Consider the following 16,831-nt stretch of genomic DNA (forward strand, 5'->3'; position numbering starts at 1 on the left):
TAAGAATCACAGAATGTCAGACCTTCAATGGGGCTTAGAAAACAGAATGTGGGAAGAGAGAATACGAAATGTTAGAAATGGAAAAAGATCTAGTCTTCCAAAGAAATGGAATGCTAGTTCCTTCTACCCCTTGCGAAGGATCACAGTGATACTACTGTGTATCATATAGCCTAGTTTTCTACTTTGCCCATTGTCAATGTGCATGCCAGAAATAATGAATAGAAGCATCAATCCTGGAGTCAGTAAGACCTGAGTTCAAGTCTAGTCTCAGACACTTAAATTTTGTTTTTTAGGTTTTTGCAAGGCAAATGGGGTTAAGTGGCTTGCCCAAGGCCACACAGCTAGGTAATTATTAAGTTTCTGAGACCGAATTTGAACCCAGGTACTCCTGACTCCAGGGCAGGTGCTTCATCCACTGCACCACCTAGCTGCCCCCAGACACTTAAAATTTACTAGCTGTGTAACCTTGGGCAAGTCAAATAACTCCATTGCCTTGCAAAAAGTAATAATAATAATAAAAGTAATAAAATAATAATAATAATGATAATAATGATAATAATAATGGTCACCAAAAAAACGAGAGGTGGGAGAATGAGAGCAGCAAGGCATATGTCAATAAGAGGGCAAAATAGATCACTTGAGGACTGTGCTTTGTATACCATTGAGCTACACTGTTCAGGCCACTAAAGAATGTTTGAGGGAGGCAATGGGAAAGAAGAGGGAGGCTCCATCAGTCACTGCTAAATGTAACTCATAGGGGGGCAGCTAGGTGTCGCAGTGGATGAAGCACCGGTCCTGGAGTCAGGAGTACCTGGTTTCAAATCCGGTCTCAGACACTTAATAATTACGTAGCTGTGTGGCTTTGGGCAAGCCACTTAACCCCATTTGCCTTGCAAAAAATACCTAAAAAAACAATAAATAAATGTAACTCATAAATATTTACTCTAATCACATAGGAAAAGCCAGAGCTCTCTCATCCTTTTCTCTAAGCTATCTGTGATTTTTTTTTTGCCTCTCCCCCACCACCAACTCTACCCCTACTCCACAGCTACTTTGATTGTCATTTAAACATATAAAGATGAGTGCATTTAGGGGCGGCTAGGTGTTGCAGTGAATAGAGCAATGGCCTGGAGTCAGGAGGACCTGAGTTTAAAACTGGACTCAGATACTTAATTACCCAGTTGTGTGGCCTTGGGCAAGCCACTTAACCCTATTGCCTTGCAAAAAACTAAAAAAAAAAAAGTGCATTTGTATGGGTCTGTAGTGGTGGCACTGATGATGGTGACTTTAAAAAGACAAACAATATAATTTCCCCAATTATCTCTCTTTGCTCTCAGTTTTCTTTTAATTCTGCCATCTCTGTGGCATAAGCTAGGTAGAGAAGGGTTGTCAGGTGAGATGGGCAACATCAGAAATGAAAACAAGATAAGAACATGCCAGGCCAAGGCCAGAAGACTTTACAAAGGCACATTTGCTTTTGGAAAACTCCCTTTAGATAAGAAGGCTGAACTATCTACTTCACAGGATTATTGTAAAGAAAGTTTTATAAAACTGGGAATTGAATGCTGATATTTGTGGTCCAGAGACCTGATCTGATACTTGAGTTCTAAGATTTCCTAGCTATTTCATTTTAAAACTCTGAGTAGGGAGCAGCTAGGTGTCACAGTGGATAAAGCACCAGCCCTGGAGTCAGGAGTACCTGGGTTCAAATCCAGTCTCAGACACTTAATTATTACCTAGCTGTGTGGCCTTGGGCAAGCCACTTAACCCCATTTGCCTTGCAAAAACCTAAAAAAAATAAAATAAAAAATAAAATAAAACTCTGAGTAGGGTGACTAGGTGGATAGAGCAAGCACTGGCCCTGGAGTGAGAAGTACCTGAGATCAAATCTGGCCTCAGACACTTAATAATTATTGTGTGGCCTTGGGCAAGCCACTTAACCCCATTACCTTGCAAAAAAAACTAAAAAAAAAACTGAGTAGTCTCAGTATCCACGTTCATATAAACATTAGTGGTTTCTCCTTTATTGGAAAGACATTGAGTATGATCGCAGTGAAAACTGAGTCTGTTCTCAACAGGTCAGATGAGCTAATTATAGAGTCCCTTCACCATCAGAGAAGCTATTAAGCAATGGATTCTTTAATCATAGCAACCTATGAGGAAATAAAAGATCCTTAGTCTTGTGCAATCTGCTGAGGAAAGGTGAGGAAATGGTCAGAGTATGCTGAGAAGCATATAGATTTTGGACGAACTATAAACATTAATTCTGTGCAGTGTTGGTGAAGTTGTGAACTGATGCAACCATTCTGAAGAGCAATATGGAACTATGCCCAAAGAGCAATAAAATTGATCATACCCTTTGACCCAGCAATGCCATTACTAGTCTATACCCAAAAGAAACCAAAAAAATTCAAAAATATTTATAACAGCTCTTTTTGAAGTGACCAAGAATTGGAAATTAAAAGGATGGCCCTCAATTGGGGAATGACTGAACAAGATGTGCAATATGAATGTTATGGAGTACTATTGCTCTATAAGAAACCATGAATGATTGAACTTCAGAGTTCTGGTGCTGAGTGAAGGGAGCAGGACCAAAAGAATAATGTTCACATTAACAACATCATGAGTTGACCAACTATAGATGGATGCAGCTCCTCTCAGCAGTTCAGAGATCAAGGACAACCCCGGGAGACCTATTTTGGACAATACCACTCTCACCCAGAGAAAATCAAAGAACAAACAAAACACAAAACACAACAGAATCTGAATGGAAGCTATGTTCACTTTTGAAAAGAACTTCTCTTATGTTTTTCCTTCCTAACCCATGGTTTTCTTTCTTTTCCCTTAGTCCTAATTTCTCATACATAAAATGACTAATATGTAAATATGCTAAATGCATATATACAACTTTTACTAGACTGTTCACTGAGTAGAAGAGAAAGTGATAAATATGTGCAACTTGTAAATATTCAAGTGGATAATTATTGAAAATCTTTTATAACATGTAATTGGAAAAATTAATTTAAATTTTAAAAAAGAAAACTATCTTTGTATCTAGTTGGACAAATAAATGATTTCATGTTTTAAAAAGCATTAATTCTGATGGTTGGGTATTCTAAATGTGAGCTCTCGTATTATGAAAAATAAAAGATCATTCTATTGGGAAAACTAACCATGTCAATATTGACATTCTCTTGAAACTTGGAACCAAAAGTGGTAGCCAAATGGAAGAATGGTCCAGAGTTTCTCCCTCTCTCTCTCTGGAAATACAAATTAAGGAGTTATTGGAATTGGTTTTGTCATTTATGCCAAGGTAAGAGGAATCACAATTTGTGGGGCACATTGTCATCTTGTCTGGCACTACTCTTGACAAATTTAAGCAAAAGGAGTGCCAGGTACTGGTACAAACATTTTGAGACCAAGAAATTCATAGATTTAGAACTGGAGGAGGAATGAAGGTAGGGAGGTGGAATAGACTTTAAGGTCATCTAAGTCAACCCTCCATTTTTTTAATGGGCTATGATTAAGTGACTTAACCAAGATCACATAAGTAGCAAAGCAGAAGACCTGGGATTTTAATCTAAGTCCCTTGAAATTAAATCTACTCTATCGTACCAAGTCTTGAAACTGATCACACTTTTTCTGTCCAGAAATTCCATAATTAGGACTCAATCCCAAAAATCCCACAAAAAGGAAAAAGGGGATCTATCTGCACAAAAAAAACATTCATAGTTGTAATCACCAAAAAAAGCTCTACCCAGAATACATATGTCCAATAGTTGGAGAATTGCCAAATAAACTAAGACATATAATGCAATCAAATATTATAGCATAATATAATTATAAATGTGGAATAATGCAAGAAAATTTGGAAAGAACTATATGAGATGAAGTAGAATGAAATTAGGTCAGCTAGGTGACATAGTGGATAGAGTGCCGGGCTTGGAGTCAGGAACACCTACTTGCTTTATAATCCTGGGCATGTCATTTAACTCTCTTTGCCCTAATTTCTTCATTTATGAGCTAGAATGGTTGGAAATGCCAAATCACTCCAGTATCTCCACCAGGAAAATCCAAAATAGGTTCACAAAGAGTCAAATACAATTGAAATGACTGAAAATAATGAAATCAGCTGAATGATATGATAGCACAGAGTAGAGACGGGTAGAAGAAAAATAGGGCTTGAAAGTAGAGATATAGCTTTGGTCAGTCCTGAAATGGACATAGGAAACAAAAAAAAAGCAATTTTTGCTGCCTTATTATTTTCTAATTTATTTTAGTTCTGCCTTGTTAAAGGTTAACAATTTGGAGTGTTATTCCATCTATGCTGTTTGTCTGTGAATCTTGGATGCATCTGTTTCTGATGCCTCAAAATTATAAACCACCTTGAATCAATGGAGAGATGCTTGGTGAGCGCAAGTTGACTGGATAATATTTCCATGATGGCCTGCATATAAAAAAGCAATATAAAAGACATTATTCAGGAAGCATATGATTGGAAATGGAGGTGGGCTGTTCAAGTAGCAAGAGTGTGGAAAAATAGATGGAAAATTTAAATGTTAAGAGGTACAAGCTAAGAGTAAAAAGACTAAATCCTAGAGGTGGGTAAGCCTTCGGCAAGCTAGATCTTTCTTCAGTGGAAAATGTATTGAAGAACATGGACAAGACTTGCCCAGGTTTAAGAGGCATAAATGAATTGAAATCTGCAACAAGATATGGATTACTCAAATTGATGATATCACAGATTAATTTAAGAATAACAGGGAGATAACATAGTACCAGTAAAAGAGCACTGTTTCTGTCACAGAAAGACTCATTACAATCCTGATTCTCCTGTGTGGCACTGATGGTCACTTAATCAGTTTCCTGAAAAAGGGCCTCAGTTTCCTTATCTGTAAAATGAGGAGGTCTCTGGCCTCTGAAGGTCCTCTGGCCTCTAATGTCTCTTCCAAATCTACATCTAAAATTCTGGGGAATGCACAAAATAAGCAATTTAGAAATAGTTGATGATATTTTTCTATCATTTTGTTCTTCATTGCTGGCTTGAAACTCAAATTCTCATATTTTTCTAGGTCTTTTTTCTAACCCAAAGTCCTGGGATGTTCCTCAACATTTAGATTTGGATCATACCTAGAATCTTCACAAAGGAGGGTAGAAAATTATTCATTGTATAATGTAAGTTAGGTATGAGACAGTTGTTTATTTTTCCATGCAAAAGAAATACTACAAGAGACCCACAAGCATACATCAACAAAAAAAACTTAAGCAACATTAATAACTAATTATTATGCTCTCCTGGGAGGTTGATAATTAAAACACAAAGAAATAAGTTTGTTGAACAAAGAGATCAACATTTCACAATTCATATAGGCTCTGTACTGTCCAAAGAAGGGATTCTAAATCCCTATCTCTTGTCAAGTCTGGCCATGACTTGGGTTCATCCTTCTTTTGATGGTTATATTCTCCAAGAAGCCTATAGTAATTGGCAAAATTGCTCCAGAGATGCAACCAAAACTCAGGAACCAGTATATCCCAACCTCTCAAATTCAATAGTTACCTTGAAGGCTGAAAATTCTGCTCATCTGTCTTTGGTATCCATAGTTACCTGTGACTCCAAGAAGCTTTAGTAAGTACAGTGGCCCACACCTTGGTAAAACTTTCTCAACAGATAAGCTAAGCCAGATTGAGAGTAGTTTAGGCCTCAAATCAGGGAGATATCTACCCCAAACTTGTGAAGACTTACCCTGGCATAACAGGTGAGTGAGAGCTCTGGGGTAGGCACTGTGCAGCATTTAGAGAATGATCAGACATCAAAGACCCCAAGTTCATCCACCGCATCCCAGGCCATCACCAGCTGTCTTGACTTTTGTCTTGCCACTAGATTTCATCAGCTCTGTAAGAAAAAGTGAAGCTGATGACTTTGCACAAGGGCTTAGAGCTAACTGTAAATAGAAAGTCAGAAAACCAAAGACAAAGAATCCTGTTCTCTGGAGGCCTGGAGAATCTACCTACCTCTCTTTACCTTTGTGTCCTCTCCATCCCCCTCCCTGATTATGAAATACTTGAGAGAACCCAAAGAAAAACCTGGAAGAGTCAGGTTTGGGCATGCTGTCCATGATATTTGCAATAGCCTTATTCTGGGCTATTTGTTCCCTCCCAGTAACCTTGGAAATCTCTGATGAGGTCTAGGAAAAAAAAGTAATCCACTGAGAAGCAGTCATGTCTAGTGTAGAGCAGCTAGTTTGCCTTTTTTTAAATTATCAAAGTTTGTTTTTTAAAATTATATCCTGAATTTGAGTCATCCCAGTTACCATTGCAATTAAATATCTATGTTCAGACACAAAGTACACTGTAAGTAAAACTGAACAAAGACTAAGTTGTCTGTAGAGAATCTGCCACATAATATTGGATTTCAAATTGGAAGTCTTCAATTAAACTGTATTTATATTTTTTTCAGTTTCATTGATTTAAAATGTAGCTTTAAAAACCTTGCTTCTAAGATACTGATAACTCATTAAGTTTCTCATTTATAAGAGCTGTTAGAAGGAACATATGTAGACAGGACATAGGAAGGAGTGGAATATGGTATAATACAGTAAAAAGATGGAGTCAGTGGGTGATAAAGGAAAGTACTGGGAGAAAGGGAAAGGAGATGAAGAAGAAACTAAGAAATTTCACATAAGAGTCAAGAAAAAGCTTTTTGAATGGAGTGGAAAGGGGGAAGGCAAGGGAAAATGAGTGAGCCTTCATTGTCATCAGAAATGCCTCAGAGAGAAATAACATACATACTTAATAGGGTGAGGAAATCTATCTTACCCTAGAGAAGAATGAGAAGAAAGGGATGGGATAAGGGGGAATGGGGGGAAGGGGAATAGGTGATAGAAGAGAGGGAAGATTATGGGATACAATCAAATACAACACACTTTTGGACAGGGACAGGATGAAAAAAGAACAGAATAAATGAGAGTGAGCAAGAATAGAGTGGAAGGAAATACAACTAGTAATCATAACTATGGGAAACATATTGAAGCAACTTCTCTGGTGAACTTATGATAAAGAAGGCAACTCACCCCAGAGACAGAGCCATTGGAATCTGAACACAGACTGAAGTACATCTTTTTTCTTTCTCACCTTCTTAAGGTTTCTCATCTTCTTGGGGGGGGGAGTTATGTTTACTCTTATAACAAGATAATTGTAATAATATAAAAGAAAAAAAACAAAAAAGAAAAAAACCTTGCTTTTGTGATAAATTAACCTTAAATTATAAACACAAAGCATGACATTACAAATGAAAATTTAATGCTAAAGCTCTTTTCGTAGTGGTGAAGAACTGGAAATTAAGGGAATGGTTGAACAAATTATGGTATATGAATGTTTGAAGTACTATTGTTCTAGAGAAGCATGGAACAGATTACAAGAACTGATGCTAAGTGAAAGGAGCAGAACCAAGAGAACAATGTACACATAAACAACAACATTATGAGATGATCAATTGTGATGGATGCAGCTTCTCTCAGTAGTTTAGAGACCCAGGATAACTCTGGGAGACCTTTTTATGGGCAATGCTATCCATATTCAGAGGAAGAAAAAAACAAAACAAAAGAAAGAAAAACCTACTGAAACTGAATGAACATGTTCTACATTTACTTTTTAAAAATTTCTCTTATGGTTTTCTTTCCTACCTCATGGTTTTTTCCTTTTCCCTTAGTCCTAATTCCTCATACAGAAAATGACTAATTTGGAAACATATCAAAACACAAAATGTATATGTACAGTATTCACCAGACTATGGGGTGGGAAGGGAGGGTGGAAGGGAATTATGTAACTTATTAATATGCATAAAATGTAGCTGAATGTTGAAAAACTTTCATGAGATATAATTGGAATAATAAAATATCTATTGTGAAAAAAAGAAAATTAAATGCTAAGAATATCTAAATTGCTAAAAATTCTGACCTTTTAAAACATTGCTTCTATAGAGCAACATTTTGAAAAGCAACTTTTGCCTTTTAAATTCTCAAAAAACAATTCTGTGCCAATAGAAACACTACCATGTAAACCCAACTAGGAAATTCTACACCCAGAGTTGACCACAAAAAAGTCAGCTTGATCACTTACATGCCATTTTACTAAGACATTAATTCACACCAATCTCCTTCATTCTCAATCCCCCAACTCCAATATTTATCCTCCTGTAACTGTCTGGCACAATATCCTTTGATCCAGAAATATCACTACAAGATTAAAGAAAAGTAAAAAATATCAAAAAGAGAGAAAAATGCCTACATATTCAAAAATATTTATAGCAGCTTTTTATGGTAGCAAAAAAAAATGGGGATAACAATAGCACCTACCTCCTATAGTTATTGTTGAAGCACTCAGGGCACAAGAAATATTGTAATCTTTTTGTACTGTAAACAAATCTTGTAATTTTTTTGTACTATTAAAGTGTTATTGATTCTGTATTGGCTCTTGTACACCCCATTTTGCAGTAAACCCAATCTGAGACACATCTCTAGGTATCTGTGTTTTTAATTTTAAAACCACTCTGGACTTAACAATAGGAGACTTGTGTGCTTGACCTGAGTCATGCCCTTTGGGGCAGTAAATACCACTCATAAAAAAAAAAAGACACAATTACAAGCTGGGCTAGGTTCTTTAATAAGGTAAAAAAAAAAAGGGTGAGTTTCTAAGAAAACACAGCAAACTCACTATCATTCTGCTTCTCCATTGAACCTAAGAGGTCACAACTTATGCAACCGTGAATTAATTTCCCCAGTCAGTTTGATGATTTCTTGATGCAAAATGAATCACAGCTATCTCTCTTGGATTTCCCCATCCCAGTTGCTCTGGCAGCATTATAGCAGTAAAAGTAACAGGACTGAATGAGATTGTCAAAGGGAGAATGAAGAGGGGAAAAAAGTAAAAGATCAGGATACAAAGAAAAAATATTAAAAGGGGTAGGCCCAAAGAGAAGACCCCTCAAACTTTGTATATTCCAAAACAAGAGTTGTTATGTTTTCAATTCATTTTTTTTTGCAAGGCAAATGGGGTTAAGTGGCTTGCCCAAGGCCACACAGCTTAGTAATTATAAAGTGTCTGAGGCTGGATTTGATCTCAGTTTCTCCTGACTCCAGGGCCGGTGCTCTATCCACTGTGCCACCCAGCTGCGCCACCCAGCTGCCCCCCCCCCATTCATTTCTACTTCTGACTTTTATTTCTCTCTGTAGCTTCACCATTCATTTGATCTTCCAGAAAGTTATGATTGACACTAGATGTTTCTTCACCTCTCATAGCTAATCAGTTACTGTCTGGTTAAACCCACCTCAACATTAGTAATTTCACAATGCACCTGGGTTTTGTATTGTCCAAAAAATGCATTCTAGGTTCACGTCTCCTGACAAGTCTGTCCAGGACTTGCACTCACCCTTCTTTTGATTGGCATATTCTCCAAAAAGCCTATAGTATTTGGCAAGACTCCTCCAGAGGCTGTAGCCAAAACTGACTGAGGAACCAGGATCTCTCAATTTCTCAAATTGAATAGGTTGCTTACTCTCACCCTAGTACAGAATCTAACCACCAATCTAAAATCTTTCCTAAGTGGTTTTCTCTCCACTCCAATTCATCTTTCATTTGATAGCAGCAAAGGGAATCTTTTTTGATAGTCATAACTTTTAGGTCAAAACAAATAAATAAACAAACTTTGGTAACTCCTTATTATCTACTGAATAAACTTTAAACTTATTGTCCTTGCATTTAAAGTTCTCTACAAACTGGTGCACTCTTATCTTATCTCACACCCCTCTGCTATAAGCATTACATTCTAGACAATCAGGTCAACTCTCTGTCCTTCAAATGTACTATGAGCTGATTACACAGTTACAAAAAGTACCTTTTCTCAGACTCTTCTCAGTTCCTTAATGTCCTCCATTCTGCTCTTTGCCTGCCAAATTCTTAATCATTCATTAACGCCCTTTCTTCCATGAAATCTACCTGATTGTTTCTCCTCTCTCTTCTTCTTCTTCCTATTAGCAACACCATGTACCATTGGGGGTGACATAGTATTTTGCACCTTTCTAATGTATATATAATGTATACAATTTCAGGTTAGAGTACTTTACACTGTTGACCTCCCTAAACACTCTTTCTTCCTTTGGTTTGCAAAACACTATTCTTTTCTGGTTTCTACCTCTCTAGAGACTTTTGTCCATAGTCCCCCTTTTAGATCATCTTTCATAGCCTGATTCCTAAATGTGAGTGTTCCTGAAGTCTACATTCTAGAGCATCACAATAGATAGATAGATAGATAGATAGATAGATAGATAGATAGATAGATAGATAGATATAGATGATAGATAAATTGATGATAGATGGAAATCTATAGATATATAGATAAATAGGTAGGACCCCCCCCCCCCACACACACACACACATCTCTCTCAGTGACTTCATCAGCTTCTAAGGATTTTTCTTTAACAAGCATTTATTAAATGCCTACCATGGGTTTTACAATTATTTTATCTTTACAACAACCATGATAGATAGATGCTATTATTATTATTCTCATTAAGAAAACCGAAGGAGGGGTGGCTAGGTGACACAGTGGATAGAGCACTGGCCCTGGAGTCAGGAGTACCTGAGTTCAAATCCAGCCTCAGACACTTAATAATTACCTAGCTGTGTGGCCTTGGGCAAGCCACTTAACCCCATTTGCCTTGCAAAAACCTAAAAAAAAAAAAAAAAAAAAAAAGTAAACTGAGGTTAAGTGATGTGCCCAGATTCATATAACCCCTAAGAGTCTAAGGTCATATTTGAACTCAGATCTTCCTAACTCCATATGCACTGCACCACTACATAGCTAGCTAGCTAGGTAATTATAGTGCTATGTATGGTTGAATATAAAACTGTTACATACATACTTCCAACACGGCAGCTAGGTGGCACAGTGGATCAGAAAGACCCACATTCAAATTCAGCCTCAGATACTTCCTAGCTGTGCAGACTTCGGCAAGTCACTTAATTCAGTTTCCTCAGTTTCAAAATAGGGGTAATAATAACAACTTCCCAGGGTTGTTATAAGGATCACATATTTGTAAAATACTTAGCACTGGCTCATAGTATAAATGCTAGCACTTATTATTATTATTTATACATATAAAATGACTTGTTGGATTGCATAGGTATCTATGTGCCTTGCCCCAATTTAGCAAGATCCTGGACTGTCTGATTTTACTTTGTATCTCCCCCTCCTCCTTTCCAACCCCTCACTTCACTTTTTAGATACAAGTGCTTAAATATTGACAGAGATAAATAAAAACCATACCAGAACAGTGTTGCAGGGATCAGGAACAAGCAACTAGTAATTTTTTGAGTTTCAAATTCTATCACTTTCTCCCTCCCTTCTTTCCCCTCTTACTGAGACAATCAGCAATCAGATATAGGTTATATAACTGGGCAATTATGTAAAACATTACCATATTAGTCATTTTGTTGAATAAGACTTGAATAAAAGGAAAAACTGAAAGGAAGCAAGTAAAAAATAGCATGCTTCAATCTATATCAATCAATATCAGTTCTTTCTCTGGAGGCAGACAATATGCTTGATCATTAGACCTTTGAGATTTTCTTGGATCAATATTTTGCTTAGAAAAGTTCTTTATCAAACAGAATTGCTGTTACTGTGTACAATATTCTCATTTCATTCACTTCATTATGCATCAGTTCATGTAAGTCTTTCCAGGTTTTACTGAAATCATTTTGCTTTCATTTCTTATAGCATAATAATATTCCATTACCATCACATACCACAGCTTGATTAGCCATTCCCATTTGTGGGTATCCCTCAGATTTCTAATTCTTAGCCACCACAAAAAAAAAGTAGCTGGTAATTTTTGAGCATTTTAGTGACGTAGGTAAAAATTAAATGTTATTATTGTTATAATGAAACAATGTCAAATTTAGGAAGGCATCTGGAAAATTGAGTTCTAATATAGACTATAACTTACTTGCTAGCTGATCTTGGTCAAATCAAGAAGAAAGGGCAATTCTTTGGGGAGCTATTTTCTTATTTGTAAAGTCAGGAAGACTCATCTTCCTGAGTTCAAATCTGGTTTCAGAACTTACTAATTGTATGACCCTGGGCAAATTATTTGACCCTGTTTGACTCAGTTTCTAATCTGTAAAATGATCTGGAGAAGGAAATGGCAAAACACTTCAGTATCACCCCCAACCCCAAATGGGATCATGAAAAGTCAGACAAAAGTGAAACAACTGAACATGCCTGTATCACAGATTTGTATAGAGGATCCCACATTACAATACATTTAAAATTCTTTGCAATTGTAAAGTGTTATACACTGGGGATTCATTATAGAAGATTAGAATACTAAAATAGGCCATCAAAAGATCAATTGGAGAATGACTGAACAAGTTATGTATATGAATGTTATGTTGTACTGTTGTGCTATAAGAAATCATGAGCAGGGGCAGCTAGGTTGCACAGTGGATAGAGCACCAGCCCTGGAGTCAGGAGCACCTGAGTTCAAATCCGACCTCAAACACTTAATAATTACCTAGCTGTGTGGCCTTGGGCAAGCCACTTGACCCCATTGCCTTGCAAAAAAAAAAAAAAGAAATCATGAGCAGTCGAACTTCAGAAAAGTCTGGAAAGTCTGCATGAATTGACGCTGAGTGAAGTGAGCAGAATCAGGAGAACATTGTACATATTAACAGAAATATTATGAGATGACCAACTATAAATGGTTGCAGTTCCCTCAGCAATTTAGTGATCAAGAACAATCCTTAGAGAAGTGCTATGGAAAATTCCATCCACATTCAGAGAAAAAAACTATGGGATCTTAATACTGAGCAAAACATATTATGTTTACTTTTTTTTTCTTTCTTTCTCATGGTTTCCCCCTTAGTTCTAATTCTTATATACTATTCACAATTGTACATGGTCAACCTACATCAGATTGCCATGGGGAAGGGGGAAGGAAGGGAAGTGGTATAAAAATGTGGAACTCAAAAGCTTCAAAAGGATGAATGTCAAAAATTACTTTTTGCAAGTAATTGGAAAATTTTTTAAAAAATAAATAATTTTTTTTAAAAAGATGATTGGAATAGTAAGCAAGTTCAGTCTTGGAGTACAAAATGAAGCAGAGAGTAATAGAATTTTGGCAAAATAATTCACTGACCATAACAAACACTCTTTTTACAACCTAAAAATGACTCTTACATAAGGACATCACCAGAGGGTCAATATAGAAATAAGATAGAATATACACTTTGCAATCAAAAGTGGAGAAGTTCTATATAGTCAGTTAGAACAAGACCTGGAGTTGACTTATTATTTCTTATTGCTAAATTATTGCTAAATTTAGACTTGAAGAAAGTAGGGAAAACCATAAGGCCAAATAATACCCATTATGAATATGAAGTAGAGGTGATAGATTTAAGGGATTAGATCTGGTAGATAGGATGCCTGAAGAACTATGAGAGAGGTTCATAATATTGTATAGAAGGCAGCAACAAAACATCTCAAAGAAAAAGAAGAGCAAGAAAGTAAAATGGCTTTCTGATGAGCCTTTACAAATATCTAGAAAAGAAGGAAAGGGAAAGGGAAAGGAGAAAGATATAAATGAATACAGAATTCTAGGAAATAGCATGAAGATAGGTTTTCTTTAAAAAGCAATGCAAATAGGGGCAGATAGGTGATACAGTGGACAGAGCATCAGCCCTGGAGTCAAGAGGACTTGCATTCAAATCCAGCTTCAAATACTTTTAAAAAATTACGTAGCTGTGTGACTTTGGGCAAAACATTTAACCCCACAAACTTGCCAAAAAAAAAAAAGTAAAGATAGGGGCGGCTAGGTGGCGTAGTGGATAAAGCACCAGCCCTGGAGTTAGGAGTACCTGGGTTCAAATCCGGTCTCAGACACTTAATAATTACCTAGCTGTGTGGCCTTGGGCAAGCCACTTAACCCTGTTTGCCTTGCAAAAACCTAAAAAAAAATGCAAAGAAATAAAAGAAAATAATACAATAGGAAAGACAATATAGATCTCTTCATAAAAATTAAAGTTGTCAAAGGGATCCCAAAATGGACATGGTAAAAGACAAAATTAGCAATCAGAAGAACTATACAAGCATCTTTTTTTTAGGTTTTTGCAAGGCAAATGGGGTCAAGTGGCTTGCCCAAGGCCACACAGCTAGGTAATTATTAAGTGTCTGAAGTGGCATTTGAACTCAAGTACTCCTGACTTCAGGGCCAGTGCTCTAATCACTGTGCCACCTAGCATCCCCTACAAGAAGAATCTTAACATTACTGATAACCATGATGGTGTGGTTACTGACCTAGAACCCTATATTCTGGATAGTGAAGTCAAGTGGGTCTTAGGAAGTACTGCTAACAATATATCTAGTGAAGGTGGTAGAGTGCCAGTTGAACTATTTAAATACTAATAGATGATGCAAAAATGCTACAATTGATATGTCAACAAATTTGGAAAACTCGATAGTGGCTACTAAATTGGAAAAGATCTGGTGATGTCCCAATCCTAAACAAGGGCAGTGCCAATGAATGTTCAAATTACCAAACAGTTGCATTCATTTCACATGCCAATAAGGTTATGCTTAAGACTGCAAGGTAGGCTTCAGCAATATATGAACTGAGAATTACCAGAACATACTAGGCTGGTTTAAAAAGAGGTAGAAGAACTTGAGGCCAAATTGCTAACATTTGCTGGATTATGAAGAAAGCAAGCAAATTCCAGAAAAGCAATTATTTTTGCTTCATTGACTACACTAGAGCCTTTCATTAATTGGATCACAACACTTTGTGGCAAGTTGTCAAAAAAATGGAAGTATCAGATCATTTTATTTTCACAACAACCATGGAAGGTTATTATTGTTCTCATTTTACAGATGAGGAAACTGAGGCAGTTAGAATCAGATAACTTGCCCCACATAGCTAGGAAGTGTCTGAGTCTGATTTTTGAACTCAGATCTTCCTGACTTTAGGTTCAGTCTCTATCTACTATTCCTCTTGAGGAACCTGTATGTGGGTCAAGAAGCAACAGTTAGAATTGAATAAGGAACAACTGATTGTTTCAAAATTGGGAAAGGAGTATGATGAATCTATATATTGTCCCTTTATTTATTTAACCTATATGCAGAATACAATTTGCAAAACGTCAGGTTTGAAAATCAAAGTTAAGGTCGCTGAAAGAAATCTCAATAATCTCAGATATGCAGATGATATTCTGACTGACAGCAGAAAGTGAAGAATTAAGAAATCTTTCTATGGGGATGAAAAAGAGTAGTATAAAAGCTAATTTGAAACAGCATAAAAGCAACAATAACAACTAAAATCATGACATCTGTTACAGGCAACTAGAGGAAGAAAAAAATAGGAGTGAGATTTTATATTCTTTTTTTAACCTTTTTTTATATTCTTGACCTTAAAGATCACTGCAGATGATGACAGCAGCCATGAAATTAAAAGACACTTGCCCCTTGGAAGGAAAGTTGTGGGAAATCTGCACATCTTATTAAAAAGCAGACATTATCTTACCAACAACGGTCGATATACAATATGTATGGTGGTGAGAGTAGGACTATAAGGAAAACTAAATGCTGCAGAAATAATGCTTTTGAAATATGGTGCTAGAAAGGACTTATAAGAGCTCTTTGGACAGCAAGGAAATAAAATCAAAACCTAAAGAAATTAACTCTGTTTACTAAAAGGACAAATACTGAAGCTGAAGCTTAAATACTTTGGCCACACTGAAACCAAGATCAAAAGAAATGTGGTAAATTGGGAAACAATTTCTACAGCTAGTACTCTTTTTTTTTTTAGGTTTTTGCAAGGCAAATGGGGTTAAGTGGCTTGCCCAAGGCCACACAGCTAGGTAATTATAAAGTGTCTGAGGCTGGATTTGAACTCAGGTACTCCTGACTCCAGGACTGGTGCCCCAACAACTAGTACTTCTGAAAAAGGATTCATTTCTAAAATATACAGAGAACTGAATCAAATTTATTAAAAAAAAGTCACCCCCCAATTGACAAATGATCAAAGGATATGCGAAGGCAATTTACAGATGAGAAAATCAAAGCGATCCATAGTCATATGAAAAATTGCTCTAAATCATTAATTATTAGAGAAATGCACATTAAGGCATCTCTGAGGTACCACCTCACACCTCTCAGACAGGCCAATGACAAGAAAGGACAATGATCAATGTTGGAAGGGGTATGGGAAATCTGGGACACATTGTTGGTGGAGCTGTGAACTCATCCAATCTTTCTGGAGAGCAATTTGGAATTATATCCAAAGGGCAACAAAAATGTGCATACCTGTTGATCCAGCAATACCACTACTGGGTCTACACCCTGAAGAGATGATGAAAAAGGGTAAAAACATCACTTGTACAAAAATATTCATAGCAGCCCTGTTTGTGTTGGTAAAGAATTGGAAACTGAGTGAATGTCCACCAACTGGAGAACGGCTGAACAAATTATGGTTTATGTACATTATGGAATACTATTGTTCTATTAGAAACTAGGAGGGATGGGAATTCAGAGAAGCCTGGAGGGATTTGCATGAACTGATGCTGAGTGAGATGAGCAGAACCAGAAGAACATTGTACACCCTAACAACAACACGGGGGCGATGATCAACCTTAATGGACTTGCTCATTTCATAAGTGCAACAATCAGGGACAATTTTGGGTTATCTGCAATGGAGAATACCATCTGTATCCAAAGAAAGAATTGTGGAGTTTGAACAAAGACCAAAGACTATTACCTCTAATTTTTTTAAAAAAAGTTATC

The 16,831-nt window shown here is 36.6% G+C and overlaps 1 protein-coding gene across 3 annotated transcripts in view; it reads right to left on the reverse strand.

Moving 5' to 3' along the window:
- The window catches only part of SERPINA6 (serpin family A member 6), a 96,145-nt gene that overhangs the window by 28,966 nt on the left and 50,348 nt on the right, over positions 1 to 16,831 (reverse strand). For all 3 annotated transcript variants that reach the window (XM_074235485.1, XM_074235484.1, XM_074235486.1), the window contains exon 3: positions 5,744 to 5,893. In XM_074235485.1, the coding sequence (XP_074091586.1) occupies positions 5,744 to 5,838 (95 nt within the window). In that variant the 5' untranslated portion in view covers positions 5,839 to 5,893. The remainder of the gene's footprint in view (positions 1 to 5,743; positions 5,894 to 16,831) is intronic.

Source organism: Macrotis lagotis, chromosome 4, assembly GCF_037893015.1.
Source record: "Macrotis lagotis isolate mMagLag1 chromosome 4, bilby.v1.9.chrom.fasta, whole genome shotgun sequence".
In the NCBI taxonomy this organism is placed as follows: domain Eukaryota; kingdom Metazoa; phylum Chordata; class Mammalia; order Peramelemorphia; family Peramelidae; genus Macrotis; species Macrotis lagotis.